Raw genomic sequence first — 23,600 nt, 5'->3', positions numbered from 1 at the left:
AAATAAATCTCTTCAGTAAAGAGAAGAGTCTTACATTTAATAATCTTCTTTCTTCAAAAATACCTATTTTCTCGTACAAGATGAAAACCTACATGGAAAATCGTTAAAATATATAAGAAGCTTAAAAGAATAAGTTAAAATATATACCTATACAAGAAAGATTCGCAACACTTTGGGATTGCACGCATGAACATATAGCATAATTTTTCACTCAAATTGAATTAAATGTTTTAAAAGTTTTCATATTTTCATAGCATATTTTATTACAAGAAGAGGGGAGGAGAGAAATAGATTTTGTACAACTTGTACTTGTCAATGAACAATATGTTTTTAGAATAATTAGCTTCTAAACAATTGTTTTTGTAATTTTCAAAACGCTTGATCGGCTGCTTTAAATATGCGTAATAATAATTAGTAAGATAAATTATACAGTATTATTTTATTTTATTTTATTTTATCTTATTTTATCTATAACTTTTTATACATAATTCATGCCCCTCAACTAAACATGTCACTAAGACTACAGAGTTTTTTTTTAAATTACGTCATGTGCGCGGGCGAATATTTTCCCTCAAGCGGAAATCGACGTCCGAAAGGGCCATAAAGAGTATGATAAACGACAGATATAAAGTGTGCGAATCCATACGTCTTATTAAAAGGAAATCTGAGGAATCCGGGACTGTGTGTAAGTCATCGCGATGTTAGACGCGGCGCTGGAATTACGGGTACACAGCCATGCGGAGAGAGAGCCGCGGGCGCTCCGTTGTTGTGTGCCTCGGACTGTTTGCTAAGTAGTTGCCAAGGAGTATAGAGCTTCGGAATACAAGGAGACTTATGTCTGTCCGTCCGTTCGATCGCGGGAGCGCGTCGGATGCAGCCACGGTGCAGCACGCCGCGGCGGCGATGCGCTGCCGGCTCTACGAAGCGGCCATTTACAATTCAATTCATCCGCAATTACAATACAAGTGACTCACCCGCCCACTCATCTACCAACTCCCTCCTTCCCCCCTCCGCCCCTTTGCCTGCCGGTTTCCAATTCTATACGTACAGCATTCTCCGGAAAGGTCGCAAACTTTGTCGGGACTCCAGGTTCCGCGGTGCGGAATTTCCAAGATGAATCGGAAGGGGTTTCGGTTTCGTTTCTGATTCGCGGAATTAATCAAAAGTAAGTTACCGTGAAAAGCTGCGATTTTTCCTGATCCACGTAATCAAAGATTCAATAAGTTTCAGGCGTTTAAATATTAATATTTACAAAAATGCTGGAAAATATGGTATAAAAATGTGCATACACACACCGCGGCACCGCGCGTTCTCCAATGTATCACTTTTAAGATATCGCTAGTCGAATCTTGATAGCCGATAAAAATATTAGCCAGGTTATTAATGATCGACGTCGCCAGATTGAGAAAAATGACGAGCGCGATCAACGGCGGCGTAGGCCGTATATCGCCGCGAGGTAAGGAATCGATCAGCCGATCGAGTATTCGCCGCGGCGCTTTCGCGACCTGATAACGATAGAACGCGCCGAGGGCCGGGTGCGTGTATTGCGGGTATCTCGATTTCGAGATTTAGATAAGGCCGATGAGCGGCGATAGAGAGAACGTGGAAACGTAACGTAACGTAACGTAACGTAAACGGTATACGCGCGCGTAACACGGCGCGGCGGAGAGGCGCCTCGGGAATATTTTTCCAGGACGAAATTCGTCCGTCCGCGATGTATCCGCGACAAAGTGAAATCGATATCGGCGTTACGGTTGTATCCGGCGGCCGGAGTCGAGCGGAAAGAAACGGCGGATTAAAGCGCGAGCGGATAAATTCGCCGCGTGATTAAAGCGCGCCGCGGATTATGCCCGGCGCGGGAAAATAAATATTCAAAGGGGGATACGCGTAATATTCATATCGAGTAATATTCCCGAGCAAATTTCACACACGCACGCATGCACGCACGAACGTATACACGCGCTATTTATTTATTTTGAAATTTGTTTTGCATTTTTTTCTTCATTTAATTTCCCGACGCACACGTTAATGAATCCGGAACGGACGGGTTATTTCTGCAGCATTTAAATTTACACAAACCGACGTTGCTTACATCAAAGTATATACATTACCAACGTATGCCGCGGCGCTCATAAATTACGCCCGTGTTTCGCGATTCTGCAAATACAGGATTAATCTGTTTTTATATTTAAAAATTTTCACATTTTTTTACAACTTTTTGAAATGCGGATTTTCCACTTCTACCCTGTAACATCTTATACGTCGTCAGGAAAATAATAGGGCTCGTTAATGCCAGAATTTTACGGTCCTGGAGGGGTAGTTTCTCGACGCCGCGGAGTGGGGGGACTCGTCGCTGAGGACGAGCAGAGGGGAAGGAAAGGGGGGGGGAGAACTGCGATGTAACGTCGATATCGCGCTCTATACGAGGCGTCGCGACGCCGCGAGTGGGGCGCTCGCACGGGGCGCGGGGACCAGAAGGGGCAGGGGGGGGAAGGGGGCGAGTTCCACATGGGTAAAATAATCGATAGCGGCGACCGATATGTATGTGCCCGACCTGTATATAACGCGCCCGCACACGTGCACGCGCGACCAACCCCCTGCACGTTCACACCCTTTGCCGCGTGTGCGTGCACGTGTGTGCGTGCGGACGCGCGTATGCGTGTATGTGTGTATGTGGCACGCAGGCGCACGGTGTCGCACGAATTCACGCGCGCGTGAGATCGATGGGCACAGGCGGACGCGGCGTTACGTATAGGGCTTCGACGACGACATCGACTTTCCCCGCGCAATCGTTGGCCGTTGTTGTTAACCGCGAGACACTCGCCAATGGGGGATTTAAATCCAGTTTTCGATCTTTCGCGGCGGAACTCGCGCGCCGGCGGCGGCGGCGGTTCTCGAACGGCGGAACTTATTAAACGGATCGATTCGGCGAAAAACTTCTTCTCGTTATCGCGCACAGTTACTCCTATACTGTGCTTATATCTGTTTAATGTCCAAAGGCAAAGGAGCACCGCGCGTCCGCGATGCAACATACAAAAGGGGGCGCCCGCTTACGAATGGAGACATCAAACGGGCGAAACCTCGTTGTATAAAGGTGTGAATTCGCTTAGGGCTAAATATAGCCGCCTCCATCGCAAAATCTCTGTTCATAAATAATAGCGTGCTCCTTTTAATGTTGGCGACCCACTTTTCCATTTTACGCGATATTCTCGCAATTTCCTTGAAATACCTGAAATAAATCGCGCGTTCCGTGAAAGAACTCCATTGCATATTCTTCGATCGTACGAAAAACAAAAATAAATCGACGTAAAATCGACGGATTAGATGTAATACGTTAAAAATTTTATACGTCGCGAAGTTTAAATACGAATCAACGTTTTGGATTCACGTTCGAGAATCGAGAAAAGGATCGCCGCTCAGAATTTTTGCGAATCCTCGGACGTTCGACTTTGAGTACAAAAACTCTTGCCGATCCGGGCGACCGAGCGATTGCATGAAATTCGATCCGGGCGCAAAAAGATCTCCGTGGGGCCGAATGATTTTTGCGAATTAACGAGGTCCCGATGTATCGGCTTTTCGCCGTTCCCGCGGAATGCAATTAAATCGAAAGAGAGCCCGCGGGCTCTCGATATATCGCGATAATACGCGACGATTCGTGCGCCCGGCTGTCCCCCGCGTTCCCCCATGATTTTAACGCGAATTTCGCGCAACGCGACGCCGCAATAAAACGAATAACGTCCCGCTTGACGATCGTAGCTCGTTTCTTCCTTTTTTCTTCTTTTAATCCGCCAAACGCGTGGAAACGCAGAGAGATGATGCGTCCTCGCGTTTTCCCCCGTCGTCGCCGAGCCGTACACTTTCTTTATGGAAATCGATATCTATAATTATTTCATCACTCGCTCCGCGCATAGTATTACGCTCGCATTATGGGACTCTACAGACTCGGCTGGACGATGGAGACGATGATTGCGAACAACAAAAGTAGCGCGACAAAGTATAATTAAATATCCCGCTCCATTTTATTAAAATAAAAAGCTCGGCTATCACGTGAAGCTGTGATAACTAAATAGAAAGAAAAAAATGAAGTCTCTAGAGTTTCACGTTGTGCAAAATAAATCGACGGTATATATATGCCTGATTATAGAAATATTGAAATATTTATAATGTTTCTCATATTACATCTCGCTACGTTTAAAGAAAAGTCATTACGGTAATTCGATAATATAATTATAACAATTTCGCCGAGGGAGAAATATTAGGGATGAATAAAATATAGAAATGCTGAATAAATTATAAAAGTATATCCGAGAGATTCGACTGGGAGATTTGCGTCGTCTTGTGTAATCGAATAATTTTCATGTTATCTGTATTTGAGTTTTGCGAATCTCCCTCTTTGGTCGATATTACTTATTAGCGATTTGCTACAAACATTTATAGATCATAGACGTCAGATCAGAACATGAAAGTGGAGATATGCTATTCCGCGTAATTAACACAAACGACATACAGGCGTACTCATTGGCGTAACTGGAGCAGCGTGTATACATGTAATACATGGGCGTTGATACATCAGAGAGACGTCAAAGTCTCTCCCTTCCCTCCCTCCCGCCTCCCCCACTCTACCTCTCTCTGTAATTTTCAGAGTCTTTAATAATCACTTTCGAAAGATACGTAAATATAAACAGTTTCATCAGGATGAAAGAAAAAAGAATGACAGCTTCTCTGAGAGAGATTATACGTTTTGAGTGATTAAAGAAAATTTTACCTGACTTGTTATCCTTTAGTTTATTTCTTCAAAAATTTATTTGTCTTCTATTTATTTTATAAAATAGATTATATGAAAAAAAAATAGTATATCTTATAAATAATTTTGTAAATCTGTCTTTATCTTTCGATATATACATATATAGCAATGGTGTCATATAAATGTAATATTATATTATTTTATATAATTTTATTTAATTATATAATAGTTATATTAATTCGTATAACTAAATCCAAACGAGCTATAGATATATTCTATGTTTTATATACATTATATTATAGATAGATATATTCTAAGATGATTAAGGAGGACTCTTTGATTTGTATAATATATTATTATTTTTTCTCATTGCTAATTTTATTAGAGAAAAGCGTAACTTAAGTCATGTAATTAAATATAATAAATCTTCCTTGTGCGAATATGATCTACGTCCCAGGGAGAAATGTTATAATCTGATAGAATTTATCAGTGACTTTATTAACGATAATAGTAAATTATTATTATTAATAAAATCGTCTAGTTAAATTCATATTAATTTTCACGCTCATCTATATTCTAATTTCATTTAATCTTGTACTATCTTGTACTATCTTTAATAATACTCATTCCTAAAAGTACATAGCATTCGAATAGCATTTCCTTAGTCAATTTATGAAAATTAAATATATATTATTTTTATATTAATCAGTATAAATTAATATAGATATCTAATATTTATTAATTAATATGGATTGATTACAATTAAGAAGATTAAATACAGTAATAATAATGAGTGAAACTCGACCGTTTATATACAATCAATTAGGGAAAAATCCATGCCATTTCATACCATGCCATTTAATACAATGCCGTTAATACAATATGTATCATTTTTTACACTATTGTGTAAGTTAATAAGTTACAATATAATAGAATAACATTCAATACATAATAAAAGAAAACAACTTAATATATTTTTTATTACATTTAAATCAACATTATTATAAAATTAAATATACTCGCGTTTTCTTGTTAACTATTATTAGCTTTTTTTACTGTTTTAAAATGTATATATATATATATTTTGCCATTCAGACCAAAGAAAGACTATACAAACTTTGTCTCTCTGTGTGTGCATGTATGTATGTGTGTGGAAACTTCCAGTAGGATTTTATCTCTCTCTTCCGTGCAATCCTGTAAGTTCTCGGTCTGACGAAGAAACAGTTGATCAGTTTCTTCGTCATCTTTTTCTCCCTTTCTTCTTTTCGCTCTCCCCCCCTCTCTCTCTCTCTCTCTCTCTCTCTCTTTCTTATCTCTATCTTCCTTTCTTTTTTTCCTTTTAACAACGCCAGGCAGTGGCCAACATATGATCGCATATATGAGACGACAGTGGCCGAGTCACGTTTAAGGCACCGACAGGGTAGTCAAGCGGCAGGGAATTCCCTTCGAATCTCTCCCTCCCTCCCCGCCCGTAATGGAGGCAGCCCCCACGGTAGGGGCTCACCTGCCGCCAGGTGTGACTCCCGGCTTACTCGCCATCTGCATGAGGGACTCGTGCCGTGCGCGGGGGCCGTTTCCTCTTTACTTTCCTCGTGCGAGCGCGTGATTAACACACACACACACGTATGCGAAGAACCGTAAAACTTAGCACGCGACCACGTTCGTGCAGGACATACGTCACGGGGAAACGAGCGTAGCGGCGGTTAACCGAGCATAGGGTTACCTCGGTCAAGTCGAATTCTCTGCTTCGCTCGAGCTGAATAGGAAGTATAAATAATGAAATATAATAATATAAGACGATAGAGCGAACTTAAATGAAAACTCATTTAGCTTTAAAAGCATAACTGTAGAAATAGATTTTCTACAGTTTTCTTCCATCAAAAACAAGTAATAGTACATACATCCAAAATATTCTAAAATATACTTTACGAAAATGAGAATGTTTTCTCAAATAATTTGATTTATTATAAAAAACTTAAATATTTCATTAATCTAATGAATTAAGGGGTTACATATGTTTGACAGACCTAAAATTAGTCAAAATTAACGAATTTTTTAATGAAACCTAATTTTACCTATAACAATAAAAATTCATTAATTTCGACCTAGTTTTAAGACCTGTCAAATGTATGTAGCCTTGTAAAATAATATAATTAATCTCGGAATATATGTGAAATTGTCAAGCTTTTTTTCTAGTTATGAAGTATTTTAATAATAATGATGAAACATTGATAATGCTTCTTTCCACGCTTTTCTTAATATATTTCATTTTATTATTCCATATTTTCATCCATGTACATTTATATACTATACGAGGATTTATTTATTTTATTTTAAATATTCCACAGATTGAATGATGAATTAGAATATGGAGACAGAATAAATTGATCAATGTTAGCACATAATATTGCGAAATATTCACGAATGACAAAATTCATGAATAAATGGAGGGGTAAAAATCACAGGGGTGTAAGTCAAATTTTTAAAAATATTTTTTCGTGTGCATAAATGCAATTTATATATTGTATAGATTGCATCTATGCACACGAGAAAAAATTTAAAAAAATTTGACTTGTACTATGACTGTTACCTCTCCAAATACATGTGTACATATTTTATATTTATTATAACATTTATTATAACATTTTATTATTCTGCACATTTGCACATAGGAACTTATTCTTATAATAAATTCTTTGTCAATTGATGTCTTGTCACATAACAAATAATAATCTGTCATATATAATTAAATTATAGCTTTTGAACTTTACTCGCTTCAATCATATTCAGCCCCGATAGTAATGCTCATATCGTCGGAGATGATTTTCGTTTGGTGGTACCATCGATTCGTATCCAAGACGACTGTAATTGAAAATCACAATATATCAGAATTAATCAGAATGATGGAAAGAAATTGAAAACGTAATATAGCGTGTGACAAAATTGAATTTATTAGCGGTCGCAATTATCTCAAATACTTCTTCTAAAGTTTCTTTATTTATTTTCGAGAAAAAATTAAATCAATAATTTGATTTAAAGTATTGTTAAGCGAAATTAATCTTTTACTCCCGATCCAAGGACATAAATAAAGTATCCGCGTATCCCGCATTTCAGCGTTAAATGTGACCGAGCAATTCTCAATTTGGAACAACATTGAATGCAACTGTCGATCAGAGCGCCACATTTAGCGCTAAACGCGGGGAAAGCAATTAATTTTGCAGTTAATTCGATCATTATTTATTGGCATATATCGAATGGTTCTCACTTATCTCTCCGGTATGCACAATCACTTCCAGCCTCTTGCATGTGTAGTAACACTCCCGCGGCGGATCTAAAAGCCACAATTTTTCACCTTTTATCTGCGCCTGCCAGGACGGATAGTCCACATCGTCCACCTTGAAAAATTTCATATTCTCGAAATATAATACGATTAATGACAGTCGTCTGTACACTTAAACACACGTGCGCACATTTAAATATTAAATATATATATATATATATATATATATCTACATATCAATACAGTTACATACAAATACAGTTAATAATAAGATTTATATGTATATATTTATTTAAGAAATATATAATACAAAATAATTAATAAATCTCTATCAAAGTATGTTGTGCATGTCAATAAACAATTTTGGCAGACATTGTTCTTTATTTAAAAATGTCGTTATATGATTGTTATGTATAATAAAATAAGCTTCATATAATTTTCTAAATATAAGATATATAAGATAAATATAAGATAATATAAGATAAAACCTACATGCATCGGTGCGCCATAGCCATTGCTGCCCATAAAAATCCAATCCGTTTTCTTGCTTTCGGCAGTGGCGGGAAGAAAATATGGTCTCTGGTAATGCTGCCTTAATATCATGCCGATTTTCTCGTCGCAATTGCTCCTGAGAGGAAGGAAACAACGAGATAGCGTTATAGAATAGAAGAATAAAATTAGAGAAATTACAATAAATATTATTTTTTCCTTTCTGACAGTTTCATTGAGTTTTCGGAAACAGGAAATCGATCGGTCTCATCGAAATTTTCTATGGACAACCTTTCGATCGGCATGATACTGGAAATGATGTGATTTTCTCTGTAATCCTATTTGCGAAATCGTACGCGAACGTTGGTAATTTGAGGGAACATCGGAAGCCGTGAAAATACTCGCAGGTAAGTATACTTTTAACTCGCGACAAGATACGTGGAGTTTCTCAGAACCTATAGAGCTCATCTTTTACGCTTTCTTTCTTGTTTGCATAAAAAATATACATATAACTCAAAGCAATCTTAATGCAATATCTTTTTCTATTTTTTTTCTATCTTTATCTTTTAAGGAAACTAGAAAGAAAAAATTTTCGGAAAATATCTAAATGAAAAATGAAAAATAAAAACTCATTACGAATTGCGACAACTCTCACCACGTCGCTTAAGCGCAGTTTTCTAAATGCTGTTTATTTTGAAATCATTTTTCCATCACCTAACATATTATATTAATCGATGCGCCAGACTCTGCATGGACATAAGATAGTGATACCGAGAAAATATTGTCATTAATAAAACACTTTCAACTTTCGTCATGTATGAGAACCGAGAGAAGAGAAATAGAAATGAGGAGAGTATATCTAATTATTTTGTAATTATTTTCTTCTTCGTCTAATATTATATTAATCGAGCAGCGTACACTGAACGCCGAAGGAATAATATCGCAAGAATTATCATTAGCGAAATGCTTTTCGCTTTATCTATTTATAACAATTAAGGGGAGAGAAAAAGAAGAAGCGAATAAATTTAATAATATATCAATCGATATGGAGTAAAGCGGAGATAAGCTAATAATACAGATAAAATCGCCGATTAGCGAAATAATCCGCTTTCCACTTCTTTCGATTACAACAATTAAGGATGAACAAAAGGCCGACGGTTTATTTAGCGTAGCAAATCTCTCTAAAATATTAATAGCGCGGGAAAATCAAATGTGCGATGAACACCGATGACACGCGTTTCTTCAAAATTATTCATTATATTTAAAAATATTGTTCCCACGCGTTCCCACAGGTTTACCGATTCCCGGAATGTAGGCGCGAGCCCGTGTTTTGCTTTGATTCGCTCGCTCGAGTCACGCTTATGCCCCTCTCCGCGCCTAGCTTCAGGGTAGTCGGAGCTCGGAGCTCGAATTCGGAACGCGTCGACGGGATCGTGCGTGCATGTATGTCTCCAGTATCAATTTGTAATTCGCGCGCTCCCGCGCGCACACAACGCAGCCCCTCCACCCTTATCCCCCCCCCCCCCAATGCTACCTTTCTACTTATGACCGACATCTCAAGTGGCAATACCAGCAAATTAGTAGCACTCCTCTGACCTCTCAAGCAACCTACACAATCATCAGTGGACTCATCTGGCCATATTGCTCTCTGAAAAGAGGCAGGAGCCAATAAAAATAAAGAAGAAGAAGAAGAAGAAGCGCGTGTGTGTCTTCTCTCTCTCTCTCTCTCTCTCTCTCTCTCTCTCTCTCTCTCTCTTTCTGTCTCTCTCTCTCTTTCCTTCGCGCGTCGAAATCGTGTCGAACGCACGAATTGGGAATTTAGTGATCGGCCAGTTAATTGCGTGTGCGCGTCAATTACCATATATCGTCGCGATCGATGGCTCCGTCAATAGATATGTATGTATATGTCCGCGAACGTCGCGTTTAGCTCCGAAGCTCGCGCCGCCCGTTTCGAAATCGTTCAGATTCCAGTATAACCCCCTCCCGATCGATCGATCCGTTTACTGGAACGCGGGATTTTCTCGGCGGATCTTCCGGCCGATCAAACGACTGACCGTCGAGCGATCGCGTAAGCATAATAATGTCCAGCGAGAATTTTTCCGAAGAGAGGTTACGCCTGACGGTAGCATCGCATCGGTGTGAAGTCGGGTAATCTTGCTGCTCGTTTGAATCTTGCCGTTAGCCCGCGCTAATCGTCTGACGTCATCGGGATGTATCTCATGCATATATAATTACTTCAGTCATCGATTTCTTGCGGGATTTATTCGGACAAGGTGCGTCGCGAGTGCGATAAATGTATTATGCAATGATTTGAAGACTTCCTGCGAGATTCCAAGGTTCCAATTCGCCTATAATGGGAAATCCGCTCCCGCACGTAAGTAGTACATACATCACAACGATGTAGTGAATAAGAGTTTCGTTCTATGTAAGAACATATCGTGTTCGAATTATATTTTTATGGAAATAAGTGTCGCATGTATTGCAAAAACAAACATGTATTGAAAGTTGTAATTAGGCATTAGTCTGATAAAATTTTTCATTTGCGTTTGTCGGACAATTTTTCGATGAATTTTTGAGTACCGAAGTGACGTTGAAGTCAGGTTATTCTGATTTTTCGTTTGTTTAGGCAGAAAACCCACTTAGTGTCTATTTCTATCAATGTAATAAATAAAAGAATTAGAAAAGATAAGAAATAAGTTAAAATTAATCTTGATAGAAATAGACATAAATGATTCGTAATTCGGGTTAAAATTTAAGATATAGAATTGTAAATATAGATTAGAAGAGATATAGAATTGTATTCATAATTTTAATATTAAAGTATTTGAAGAATTAGCATATATTATCATTTTACGATTTCAAGTTAGAATTTTAAAATGGACTTAACGTCGTCGTGAGTGATTATTTCGATCGTTGACACGTTTAATTCGGAAGAAGGTATCGTCGCGGATATTACATATTCTGACTGTTTCGTCAAGTGAACTCCGTGCGACCGTACATCGCTCGTGCAATGGAATTTCCACGGATCGATCACCTTCGGGCGAGTTAGTTAATACCCTCGGTAATAATTGGCAGCGATTTCTACATTTGCCACGGTCATTAGTCGTAGTTGATCTCTTGATTGAAACTGCAAAATTAATGCTATAATTATAACGTTATATGATTTGCATGTTAAAAATCCCTCTCGTCTCGTCGTATTACGACGTTAAAACCAGACGAGCTATATAATTTGTGTCAGGTTTCAGGATAAAATTTTATTTATCCTGAAATTTAAATTTATTTATTTATAATTTCTACGTACCGTGTAATACGAAAAATATTTCAAGCGTCAGAAGATACATCCGTTGTGTAAAAGATATAGATATTAAATGAATATTTTAAAATAGCCGGTAAATAGAGTCCTGATATCCGACGCAAATTATGGATTATCTAAATTGGTCTTTAGTCGTTAAATATCGTGTAAAACGAGCATGTGTGTGTATCGATAATACCGAGAAAAAGTATCGGGCGACCATCACATTGTACGTAATAGAGTTGACGAATTTTGGCATCCCTGCGCGATATCGGGGCCCTAGGCTGCACCTAATTAAAAATTCACCGCCGTAAAGAATAAACGGACAGTGTCACGTCGCGTTAATTAGCCGTGAATTTTTACACATTTTATCATACCTTTATTAAACTTGCGTTAATTAAATTCGCCGAAATTTGTCGCGCTACCGCGCGAGGAGTCGAGCGAGGTCCTACGCGATTGTTTAGAGCGTGTCGTTAATTAAGTACGTGTTCGTTCGAAAAAAAATGGCAATCGCATCGCGCGATCGGCGAGTAGAGATTCATTTATTACAGACTACATGAGTTGTTTGTTTAATTTCGCCCTCGCGCGGCGCAATGATTCGATGCGCCCGTTGCGCAATAATAATTGGCACTCGCTTTGGCATTCGTCTCGCATTCGTCCTCCCCCCCCCCCCCCCCCCGTGAATGGAACAACGGAAAAATGACAATTACGAATTGCCCGAGTAAAATGTCATTTATTCGCCGTCTGCGCACGGCAATTTTAAATTGATATTCTATATTTTCGATAATTATGCTTACTAGGACGCGCCGCGGAGGAATGCGGCAACGGCGGTGAGCGAATTCATATTTTACATTTGCGCGACTGATTTACCTCGCTCGCGATTATTTTAATGTCATTGCGAGCGCGATGGTTTTCCGATAATGAAATTAATAATTATTATAAAATTGCTTAAAAATAACGAACATTCGTTTATATATCAGACCCGTAAGGAGCTCATAAAAAATTCGTTATTAATTCACTACCAATTTGAAAAATTTGTTACTGAAATTCCTCGTAATACTTTTCACGTTTTTAATTATTTTTTATCATTCAAGTTTCGAGAAAATTGCATTAATATATCGATTTTGTTACGTTGGAAAATCATATTATCACTTATCTCATTAATCTTCGTCTTTGCATGGAATTGAAAATCTAACGAGCTCATAAATTATCTCATGGATTCATAATCTCGAATAGCAATAGAATAATTTCGATAATTTCGAACTGAATATGAAACGCAGTTATCGAGGTCTAAAAATTATACAGAAAGGATAAAAGATTTAATGATCGGAAATATACGCATATATCGAGCATATCACAAAAAAAGATTGTTCAACGACTCTCTTCGTCCCCCCTTACGCATTCAAGGATCGAATGCGAGTCCGAGTTACTTACCATCCGACGTACCAGGGGGTCGTGCCCTTTTCCATCATGGCTCGATCGGCGCTCATGTCGAAGACGTCCTGCAGACTCCGAAATTCCGTCTTGTACGGGAAAAACTGGCAACTCGCTTCCGCCCCGTCGTAGAGCGTTTTGAAAAACGAGAAGGAGAACACTTTAGGTGCCGTCCAATTCGCCATTGCGTCGCTTATCACCACTGGTTTCCCTGAATACGCGTAGCTGATTACAAGTAAAGTACAATCGTGGAGAGATACCGAATTATTAATCGAACGCACAGAGATATTATTGCCAAGTGTGTCGTAAATAAATAATAAAATTATAAACAGAATTTTTCAGCAAGTTGTGATTATGACAAATTAATTCTTAGAAAGATTATAAGTTCTTTTCTTTTAAATAATGATGCGGTGCATTAATCTTTAAGAAAGCTCATTGTTAGCAGCGTTAAATAAACAAGTTAGTTAATAAAAAATAAGCAAATACTTTTTTATAAATTATATCTAAAATCGGAATTGACTTTTAATATGCTTCATTATTGTTCAAGTAAATAAATTAACAAAGTTAATTATTATATTAGGTTTTTATAAGCGATAATTGAGACACAATTCGAAATATTTTAACAATGACCTTTATGTCGTATAAGTAAATTAATTGAGACTAAAAGAACTTTTTGTATGTTGTTATGGAGTGATATTCTGAAAATTCTGAGAATATCGCGCATAAATTGATACTGAGTTAACAAAATATGCAGGATGCGTTTTAATACCGTTGTTCAAAGATCGTTGGATCGACGGCGGAGAGTTTGTCAACCTGTTGAACATCCTGGCAGATCGAACAGTCTTCCGGCGGTCGGAAAAGTTTTAGCACAAATGAGGGCGTCGTTACCCAGCACTGAAACAACGACTCACAGTTATCTGAGATTCACTCAGGTCTATAACTCGTAACAAAGATCCCCGTAACATTAATTCGCAATTAATGTCTGATAAAAATCGATTCTTTGTTTTGGATTGGATCTTTTATTCTTAGTCTCGCAATTTTGACCGACCAAATCTGAGTTTCGTCTTTTTGCTGTCTTAAGTATCACCAATTTATCTGGATAAAAACAGTCTGCGATCCGTGCTTTGTGACGTTCAATCGAGGAATTAATACGGAATCTGCGTCGAGGAAGATATGCATCGCATCGAGATAGAAACGTAAATTGTCGAACAACGTAGAATTTGTCTTACCTTGGTGTATTGATACGTTAGCACATGAGTCCTCGCAAGTTGTACCGTGATCCACGTGGCGATCAGCAAGAAGAGCCACAGGTGCCTCGCGCGGACTTTTATCAGTTTCGTCGGTCTCAGTCGCGAACGGGCGCGAAGAAGCAGCCAGGCCTTAACTGGAAGTCTCAGGTCGTCTATTTTTCCCAATATCGCGCTCAGTTCCTTTCGTGCGAGGTCCGTGGATTTTTTCGAAGAGTCCGCGCTGACCGCGTTGTCACTTGTATTTGTCATGACGAAACGACTCCGTATTTTAACAGAATTGACGATGAATTAATAATCTGTATTTCTCTTTTTCACGAAAATTTTTGAATTTTAATTTAAAATTAACTTAACGAATTGATATGTCTGATTAATTATAATTTTATAATTATATATAAAATTAATTATTTGGAACACGTGAATTACAATTTGTAATTCTGTTGCTTCAGAAAATGGGTTTAAATCGAGATAAATGTCACGGTATATCACGCAAGATTTGTTACAAAACAAAATCTTTTTTTTATTTTTACGCAATCGCAACGATTACTTATTGTGTATTCGAACGGCTCCAGTAGTTGTGATGGCTAACGTAAAACTGGGACGCGGTCCTTACCTGCTGCTCCAGCGAGCCAAGCTCCCCTCTCGCATTCACCCTCGTATGGGGGTGGCAACAGCAACGAGTTCACGGGGGTGTGAAACGAAAATCAGTGCCCATCGATCAGTGTCAATCGGGTCGCCGATTGGTTTCGATCGAATCGGTTTGGCGCAATAGGAAGTGGAGTGTTTCGCGAGTGCTTAACCCATTTCTCTCTCTTTGTCCCTTTCATTCAATTTTCCTCTCGCGGAAACTTCGAAACTTTTTTTCCGAGATTTCTGGACGCGTGATTTCTTAATACTGAAAAAATGTAGATAGTTTGTGAAATGAATACTTGTTACTCTTGCTTAATTTCACGAAGAAAAAAAATTTATAATAATTTAGGAGAAGATAAAACGATGGATTAAGAATAATTTAAAGATAATTTGAATTATAATGAAAATGAAAGAAAAAAAGGACCAAGAGAGAGATTGAATTTATAAAGAACAGAGAGTCGATTTTGCCGATTAATTAATATTTCGCTATCGTTCCACATGAGCGCGCACAATTTATACGAAAAGTAAGAAATAAAGAAAGAAGGAAGATTAAAGCCAAGGGAATTATGGGGTAAATTTTCCGCTTTTCCGTTTCATGGGGGAACGTGGGCGCGACACCTGTTATCTCGGGTTGCAGCTGGCCCCGCTCATCGAAGTGTACAGACTTCGCCGACTTAAAATACGATTGACCTACTTCACATTATTCCTTATACTTCGCGCAACCTGCCTGGACGACGCAGAATCTTCCCTCGTCGGGGAAGAAATACATGAGAAGAATATATACCCGCTTTGGAAAAATATTTATTTATAAAAATATATGTCTGCTTGAAACAATACTTTTATCCAACTGTTGCTTTCCGACCGTGCAAAAAGGGTTGTAAGCACGGATTGGGTATTATAATGAAGAGAAATAAGTCAGGCGAGAGTGGACACAAGCTAGAAAATTTATAGCAATTATCGCACTTAAGTCGCTTTTAATAAAATAAATTATTACGATTTACTTATTTGCGCGCGCGTGATATACATATATTTTTATTGATTTTTAATCCGGTAATAGACGAATTTTAACGTGGACTTTTTTTCCGCTCGTATTTGAACGTTTCACGAAGTTTTGCGAAAACCACCTCGCAGACCCGTGACTGTCAATCCGGCCGCACTTCGGCTGAAACTTTTCTTCGAAATTCGTTTTTCCGCGCGTGGAAACGGTACTTGCGAAACAATTTCGATGCGATTGGAAACGTGTGTGCGGGCGAGATTCGCTCGGGCGATACGCGAACGAGATTACGCGCGAGGAACGGATTTTACAATTGCAAATTGTCAATCCGCACGGCAATCCGCGTCTTAATTAACAATTAGCCCCGCGCCAAACCGGTTTCGTTCCGTGTGAGTTCGCCTTTTATGGAATAAAACCGCGCGCATCTGCCCTTACGTGTCCTTTTTTTCCTTCTCTTTTTTTCGTGCCCGCTTCTTTCTTTTTCGTGTAAAAAGCGCGCGACGAGCGAATCGCACGCGAATCTCGTTATCTCGGCGACGAGGCGTACTCTTCCCAGACACGCAATAAAATCGCAATCGAAGGGACGAAAGTCAAAAATGCGATTACATGCTCTACGAACGTTTAATCCCTTAAACTGCGCGTTCCTCTTCGGCTTGTGATTCGACGAAAAATATATATTTCCGCAACGAGCCTTAATTATTTAAACACACAAGTCTTTGGTAAGTTTTTTTTTATTATTTCTCGCACTACGCTTTATTTCGTTTGAAAGCTGGAAACGTTTTTCATTTTTTCGCACTCGTCGTTGATTAAAATTAAAAATAACATCTTTTTAAATTGTGTATTTAAAAAATATAAGAAATAAATTGTTATATAAAATACATAAAAAAAATCACAAATAAAATTTTACAAATTTTGTGTGTACAGGGTGTCCCATTTTAATTTAAACAGTTAAATATTTCGAAAAATCTGGAATCCTATATATATAATATATATCTTTCTTTTCTGTTTAATAATAAATGAGGGAAATAGGAAGAAGAGGATTTTCGAGGGATAAAAAGACGCACGCGCACGTGTCAGCGCAATTTAATTCTTTAATTGTTGTCAGTCGGATTCCAAATACACTAGTCGATCTTTATTATAATTATTATTGTATATATGTGGTACTCTTTCGAGAGATATAAACAATACATAATACAACGACGAAATAATGACAACATCTGCCTCTTCTTTGTATAACCATCTTAAAAATTATACATACATATACAATCCGTCAGTGGGAATCGCACTCGCAATTGAATCGCGTGTGAAACACATGTGAGTTAAATGAAAGCGATGATTTTTTTTATCCCCAGCAAGTTTTTCCCCGGGGGATGAGACGAGGGAGAGGTTCGCTCGTTCTTTTTTTATTGTATTTTTCGTGGTGCAGGCTTTTGCGCTCCCGTTATCGGAAGTGCAAAGTTACGCCAGCAGTTCTCTGATAACTGAATAATGATAGCAATAGATCGATCGTTGACGCGATTGTTGACGATTGAGCATCCTGATCGTGACATTTTGGAAACATATCGACAATCAGAATAGCATCGTCTCCTTAATGGTCCTAAGAAATATTATTATATAGAAGGATTACGAAACTGACTGTACACTTACGTCAACTAAAGTGCTCGATATCATGATATTACGCGTCCAAAAAGAATCGTATTATTTTATTACGAAAAACATCCAGAATAAACGTAAACGGGATTTTTTCTTTCTTCTATAGGATTTTTGAGATCCTCGACTCGTAAACTTTTTCAATTAAGAAATTCTCAAAATTCTACAAGATTTAAGATTTCCGGGTGTTCAAAAAATTTTTATGAATCTATAAATTTTTTTTTCATCCCTAGTTATAGAAGATATTTTCCATTCTTGGCCTTTAGAGATCTACAAATCCCGCGCGTTCTAATTCTCGGATTTTTCGTTTCTTTCAGTAACAATTAAGTATAACAATAACTCGTTCAACAGCAGATTTTTTTGGACGCCGGTGTACGTAACGCAAAAATCTACAGCTATGGAAGATCCTAATCGTCGCGCGCGAATAATCCTCTCCCTTCGCATCCCCTGCCCCCCATCATCGCTCCGTAACGTTTTTATAATTAACACTAAACGCGTGATGGTAGGTGGTGAAGATGGTGATCATAATGGTAGTGGTGGTGATGGTGATGGTGATGGTGAAGGTTCTCTAATACATCTAAGATGCACACCCATGCTTATTTAATGCTCCGTTAATTTAAATACGTATGCAGCACAGTAGACTATCATTTTTCTATTCGTTAATGCACGTGTTACATGTGTGTAATGGTAATGCGTGAGTACGATTTTATTAATTTTTTTTTCTTTCTTCACTTCCGCCCCCTTTCTCCAACCCCCCTTTCGCCCTCTTCTCGCTCCCTGTTCGAGTTTAATAGACGGCCTCGTCGAGCGGATCGTCGATCTACTTGTAGTAAGTCATCCCTCTCGCGATTGTTTTCCCCCTTTCTCAGTTAAAGTGGCGCGGCGGGTATTTCGCTCCCCCGGATATAATAATTCGACGTTTCCAAGTAGGGAAGTACAATATGGTTTTCGAGGCGACGGCGCCGTCGATCGTCGTCGACCGTCGATCGCGCGCGTTTCGCGAAAGTGCACCGACGACGCACCGATCGAGGCCGGCAGTCTCTCTGCCCTCTCTCCTTTTTTCTTCCTCCTTTCGACGTGTCGCGTAAGAATGCTTGCGGGGCGCGAGACGAGATATATTCGGTCCTTCGTCCTGCCTGTCCGTTTTCTCTCTCTTTTTTTTTCAGTCGCTAAAACGGGGATCGAAACCGATGTGAGTAATCTCCGCGAGATCAGATTTCTCCGCGCCTATGCCGGGACGCGTTGGAAAACGACCGACAATTTTTCCCGCCGTTTGTTAGCGCCGGAAATTGAGATAACTCATCGAAATTACGACGATTCCCCTGAATCTCTTATTCCAAAATTCCAGGGTGAAACAATGATGACCGCGCGGGATTCATCCTTTCTTTCCTTTTTCTTTTTTCTTTCTTCCTTTAACGCTATCAGTCTTTTCAAACCGCCAGCGATTGACAGCGATCGCGATCGGTGAATGCGTGGGATGAGTCGATCGGGAAACGGGATGATGATGCGTGTGTCGTGAAAAATCGCTCTCGATCGAATAAAAAACCGTTCGGCGGAGAATCTCCTCCCGGGGTAAGGGGAAGGGGCCCCCGCCGAATTTACCGAGTAGTGTCCTCCCGTTTTTAGGCCACGACGATTGTTCTTTTTTTCTTTTTTCGGGGAGGATCGGAGTCGTTATACCGCGAACCTCGCGAGATCGCCGGTTTCCGATTATATTTCGTAACAAAACAGGTCCGTGTGTCGGGTGTCGGAATTCGAGGCGACGAATAATCGGGCGTTCGGCTTAATTAGTTAGGTCGTTATTTCAAGATGTCGGAAATCGGGATCGACGCGGCGCTCAATTTCGACCCCTGCTCCTCCCCGCGCAGTTAAAATTCGCAGAAAATAACGCAGAACGTATACGAATAACAGGCGGTCGAGTCGATACGTATATATGGCCGAATAAATCGCGAGAAATAGACGCGGGAATAAATACCGGCGTATATCCGAATCGGTCGAATCGATTGAGCGAACTTGAGAACAAATTGGAGCCGTCGTAAACGATATGTCACGTAGAATCGTAAAATTGCATAATCGCTACATACTTTGTGATAAATACGATTTTCGATAACGGCGAACATCGACAATTATCACTGCAATTCGATTTAATTTACCAGCAATTTCTAAAATTGAATTATTATTGACTGTATTATGATGGAAAATAAATATTCAGTGAATAATTGTCACAAACAGAAAAATTTATATAATAATTTCATTATTAACCCTTAAATGCCACACATCTCAAGAATCTCGTAAATGACACATGGGGTCTAAAAGACCCCAGCATGAAAAATGTCTCCTTACTCATTGATTTTTTGAAGTTATGAAAATTATGTTCAATGTTGTTCAAAAGGCTTAGAAAAAAGAATAAAATGCTTATATTGTTAAAATTTCAATTTCAACATAGTATAAAAAATTAAGTAAAAAACTGAGTACTGCTAAGTGTACAACCGGGTAGGTCAATCACTCAACTATCATCAATGGGAGCATGAGCTCCATTTTTGGGGGGAATATTTGAAAATATATCATTCTAAAGGGCCCGCCCTTCCGCTGGACCCCGGGTGGCATTTAAGGGTTAAATTAATTAATATTCATTGATTAATGTTATTAAATTAATATTAAAGTTGAAAATGAACGATGCGTGAGATGTAAGCGTATATCGACTCCGCTTCTTGGCTAGAAAACGATCGATATTAAAGTTCAACCACATCAAAAGAGGAGCGTACAAAAGTGTATCATGTTCTTCCCCATCGCATCGCACATCGGAGGGGAATCATAGGTCGCGATATCTACGATGGGTCGATGGGATTATCGAAGATTGAGCGATTACGTGTAGTGTATACAACATTGCGTGAATAAATTGCATATCCTCGTGATAACAATTATAGTCTCTCGCGTACGAGGATAATGACGAACGATCGCGAAACGAAGTTCCGTCGAAGGACTCTATACGGAGTGTCCGAAATGTCCGAGTGGACAGAAGATATACGACATTGAAAATCGTTAAGAGGATAGTTAAAAATTCTTCAGTGTCTTTACGTGTCTTTTCATTAAAAATTTATATTACAAGTCTCGCGAAGGATTCATAGCAAATATGGCAAAAGGTATGAGTCGTCTACCCCGTATAAGCCGTGAGAAGGTGCGAAATGACTCGTACGATTCCTACGTCGCATAAAACTCGAACGATCTATCGCAACTGTGGACCGTGAATGAAAAGAGCGTCTTCGCGCCCTTGCGAACGGTTTTGTACAAACGTGAGTGATTGATTTTTTTACGTGCTATATAGGTGCAAGCACCTGCTGTGCCGCGGGGCCCAACAATCGGATCCTTTTCTCGGACGAAACGCAGCGGCGCAAGATAAAAACGAGTAATTATTAAAAATCCACTCCCCGGACCCTTTCTCCTGCCGTTTAATTCACATGCCGCCGGGTGTTCAATGACACGAACGGTCGATACAGCCGGAAAATAGACGCGACACAATGATTCGCTGCTATTCCGGTGCGACTGTAAATGAATTTTTCAACATCCCGCGAACAATATAGTCATTAAAACCATTATCGTGTCCCACTCTCTCCGTTTTTATGCAGGTTGTTAGATAATCGGTCGATACAGCCGGAAAGTAGACGTGACAACAAATCGATACTCTTCCGGTTGACTTTTTAAACACCTTGTTTTTCTTATCAACCCCTTACTGTTGATTGTGCGCGCAGGCGTCACTTTTGGAAATTGACTTTTCTCGCAAGTATAATTTCGGACATTAAGGAGCTCGCAGAGTTCCGTTCAACCGCTGTTTTCCTGAGTAACATAATAATATAATTGTATCGTTACAATTAAATCGCGCAACATTTTGCGCTGCGGCTTAGGCGAATATATCTGGCAGCTTGCGGTGTGTGTATGTGTGTGTGTGTGTTGCGGCTCTCAACAACTCAATATTATATACTAAAATATGTAATATGTTCTCTCGATAACACGTCGGCTCCTTTAAAGATCTCAATATACTATATTTAATATATAATATCAACTTTCTCTCTCAGCGTCGTCGTAGTGTATCAAGTATAATAATTTAATAACTACAGCCGAGCTGTGTCAATTCAAAGACATCCGATTGTTAGGTCCGCGCGAGTGAATGCGTATAATACAGTGACGCGAGGGGGTGCCAAGATGCGCCTAGTGTTGCCTCCACCCTTCTTCGAGGCCCGCCCTTCCGCGTCGAAAGGGTCGCCTCGCTTTGTGAATGTTATAATTAACACCGACAGTGGTATCGTACGAAGTTAAACCGCGTCCTTACTCCTTCGCAACTTCTGCAATACGTAATTAAAAATAAAAGGCAACAGAATTAATGTTTACGGTGATTTTTCTTTCTGAAAAATGTAGGATTTGAGATTCTTCAATTTATTTTTTCTTCCAAAGCAATATGATTACTTTTTCCATGCTACTGTCTATATGATTTGTAAAATCTAATTATAGTTCATAGATAGAATGTTGTAAGAATAGAAAAATTAGATTTAATTACTTGGCGAAAAGTGTTACGGGAATTATACCCAGTGATACCACTGCCGGGTTAAGTGATAAACTATCGTTCGTCGCGCATTTGTATAAATTCTACATTTTCGTCGCTTTTCGCCTCGGCTACGCCGAACCTGGGGTGCAGAAAGCTACCTCACTTTTAATACTCGTCGAGCGCTTCCGCTCGACGCGCGACGTCTTTTTACATCCTTATAAAATCGCCGGAAAACAGTTTTTTCTACATACACCCTCCGGAGCTGCCGCCGCTTCCTCCCTTCGTTCTTCTCATCTTCCGTGTCTCTCTGCTTTGTAGAAAATTATAAACACCGGAGTTACGCGGGACAGTATAGTGTACACACACAAAGAATGAAAAGCGGATATCAAAACCTCGGTCTAGTCGTCGATCGATCAGATAAATCGTGATCGCTGTGATCTCAGAAGGTCTCGCGGTGCTGTCGAAGCCCGAAAATTGAATTTCGGGAAAGGCCTCGGCGCCCCACACTGGGAAAAAACCCAAGAGAGTCTCGAGTGTCGTAACGTGGTATATATATTAATATGTACATTAAAATACTCGATATACGTTTACTTGACCGCGACAAATAGCCGCGGGCAGCTAATCAAGTATCTCCGTCGCCCATTTCGAATTTCGGCCTGTGAGAAATTAACGTCGCGATTAATACGCAACGCGTTGGCGATGATGGCAACCGCGGACGCAAATATCGCGTCGACTTTGGAAACGTCCGTCGAAAATCCCCGCATCGATTAATCTCCTCGTCGGCGCATCCACGATAGGCGCCCCCCATTCAGGGCGTCTAAAATGCGACTAACTCGCGGATTTTGCACAGCACGGTGTAGTATCAAAATTCATAGAAACGATGAGGTCACTCGTTGCATGCTCTTTTCTTCTTTTTACCGTGGGTATATGCAGTATAAAATTCTACAAAAAACACGAGGTCCAAAAGTTGCGCGCCGCCGAGGAGACAGATCTGCGTTCGCTTCGTATTTGCATTAATCCTTTCCTCGGGATTTTCGGACACTCGAGAGTGCACGCGAGACTTCTCGCCAGTCGTCGGGATTGTTCGTTGCCTCGATCGTAAAGATGCACAGGGATGTTATAGTTTGATTAGCAAGTTCGATCAATAATTTCCGTATTTCCGATTTATAATAATTTAACGATGTCAATGACAACCTTTTAATTAATAATTTCGGTTTCCGTTCAGATCAATGTAAATTTTATTACAAAAATTTCTGATTATTCTCTAAATAGAAATCAATAGTCTAAATAACATAAAACC

General features: G+C 39.3%; 1 protein-coding gene across 2 annotated transcripts; it reads right to left on the bottom strand.

Moving 5' to 3' along the window:
* Positions 1-7,291: 7,291 nt before the first annotated feature.
* Positions 7,292-15,051, bottom strand: LOC112465619. 2 transcript variants are annotated; one of them, XM_025033249.1, is made up of 7 exons: positions 15,034-15,051; positions 14,469-14,748; positions 14,009-14,133; positions 13,240-13,464; positions 8,517-8,652; positions 8,010-8,139; positions 7,292-7,606 (listed from the first exon to the last, which is right to left on the bottom strand). In XM_025033249.1, the coding sequence occupies exons 2-7, from the start codon at positions 14,736-14,738 to the stop codon at positions 7,521-7,523; spliced, it is 972 nt and encodes a 323-aa protein (XP_024889017.1). In that variant the 5' UTR covers positions 14,739-14,748; positions 15,034-15,051; the 3' UTR covers positions 7,292-7,520. The 2 variants fall into 2 exon arrangements, with proteins under 2 accessions (XP_024889017.1, XP_024889016.1); XM_025033248.1 differs by lacking the exon at positions 15,034-15,051 and having other exon boundaries at positions 14,469-14,823.
* Positions 15,052-23,600: the final 8,549 nt, after the last annotated feature.

This window comes from Temnothorax curvispinosus, unplaced genomic scaffold (assembly GCF_003070985.1).
Source record: "Temnothorax curvispinosus isolate PA1 unplaced genomic scaffold, ASM307098v1 QBEX01015402.1, whole genome shotgun sequence".
Taxonomy (NCBI): Eukaryota; Metazoa; Arthropoda; class Insecta; order Hymenoptera; family Formicidae; genus Temnothorax; species Temnothorax curvispinosus.
The sequence above is the reverse complement of the archived record's forward strand: the minus strand, read 5'-3'. Positions and strand labels throughout refer to the sequence as shown.

Excerpts from the sequence above, each read along its gene's own strand:
- LOC112465619 (XM_025033249.1), bottom strand. The coding sequence starts at position 14,738 with ATGACAAATACAAGTGACAACGCGGTCAGCGCGGACTCTTCGAAAAAA. Across the intron at positions 14,134-14,468 it reads TAACGTATCAATACACCAAG|TGCTGGGTAACGACGCCCTC; the intron begins GTAAGACAAATT and ends TCGTTGTTTCAG. Across the intron at positions 8,653-13,239 it reads ACCCCCTGGTACGTCGGATG|GAGCAATTGCGACGAGAAAA; the intron begins GTAAGTAACTCG and ends CCTTCCTCTCAG.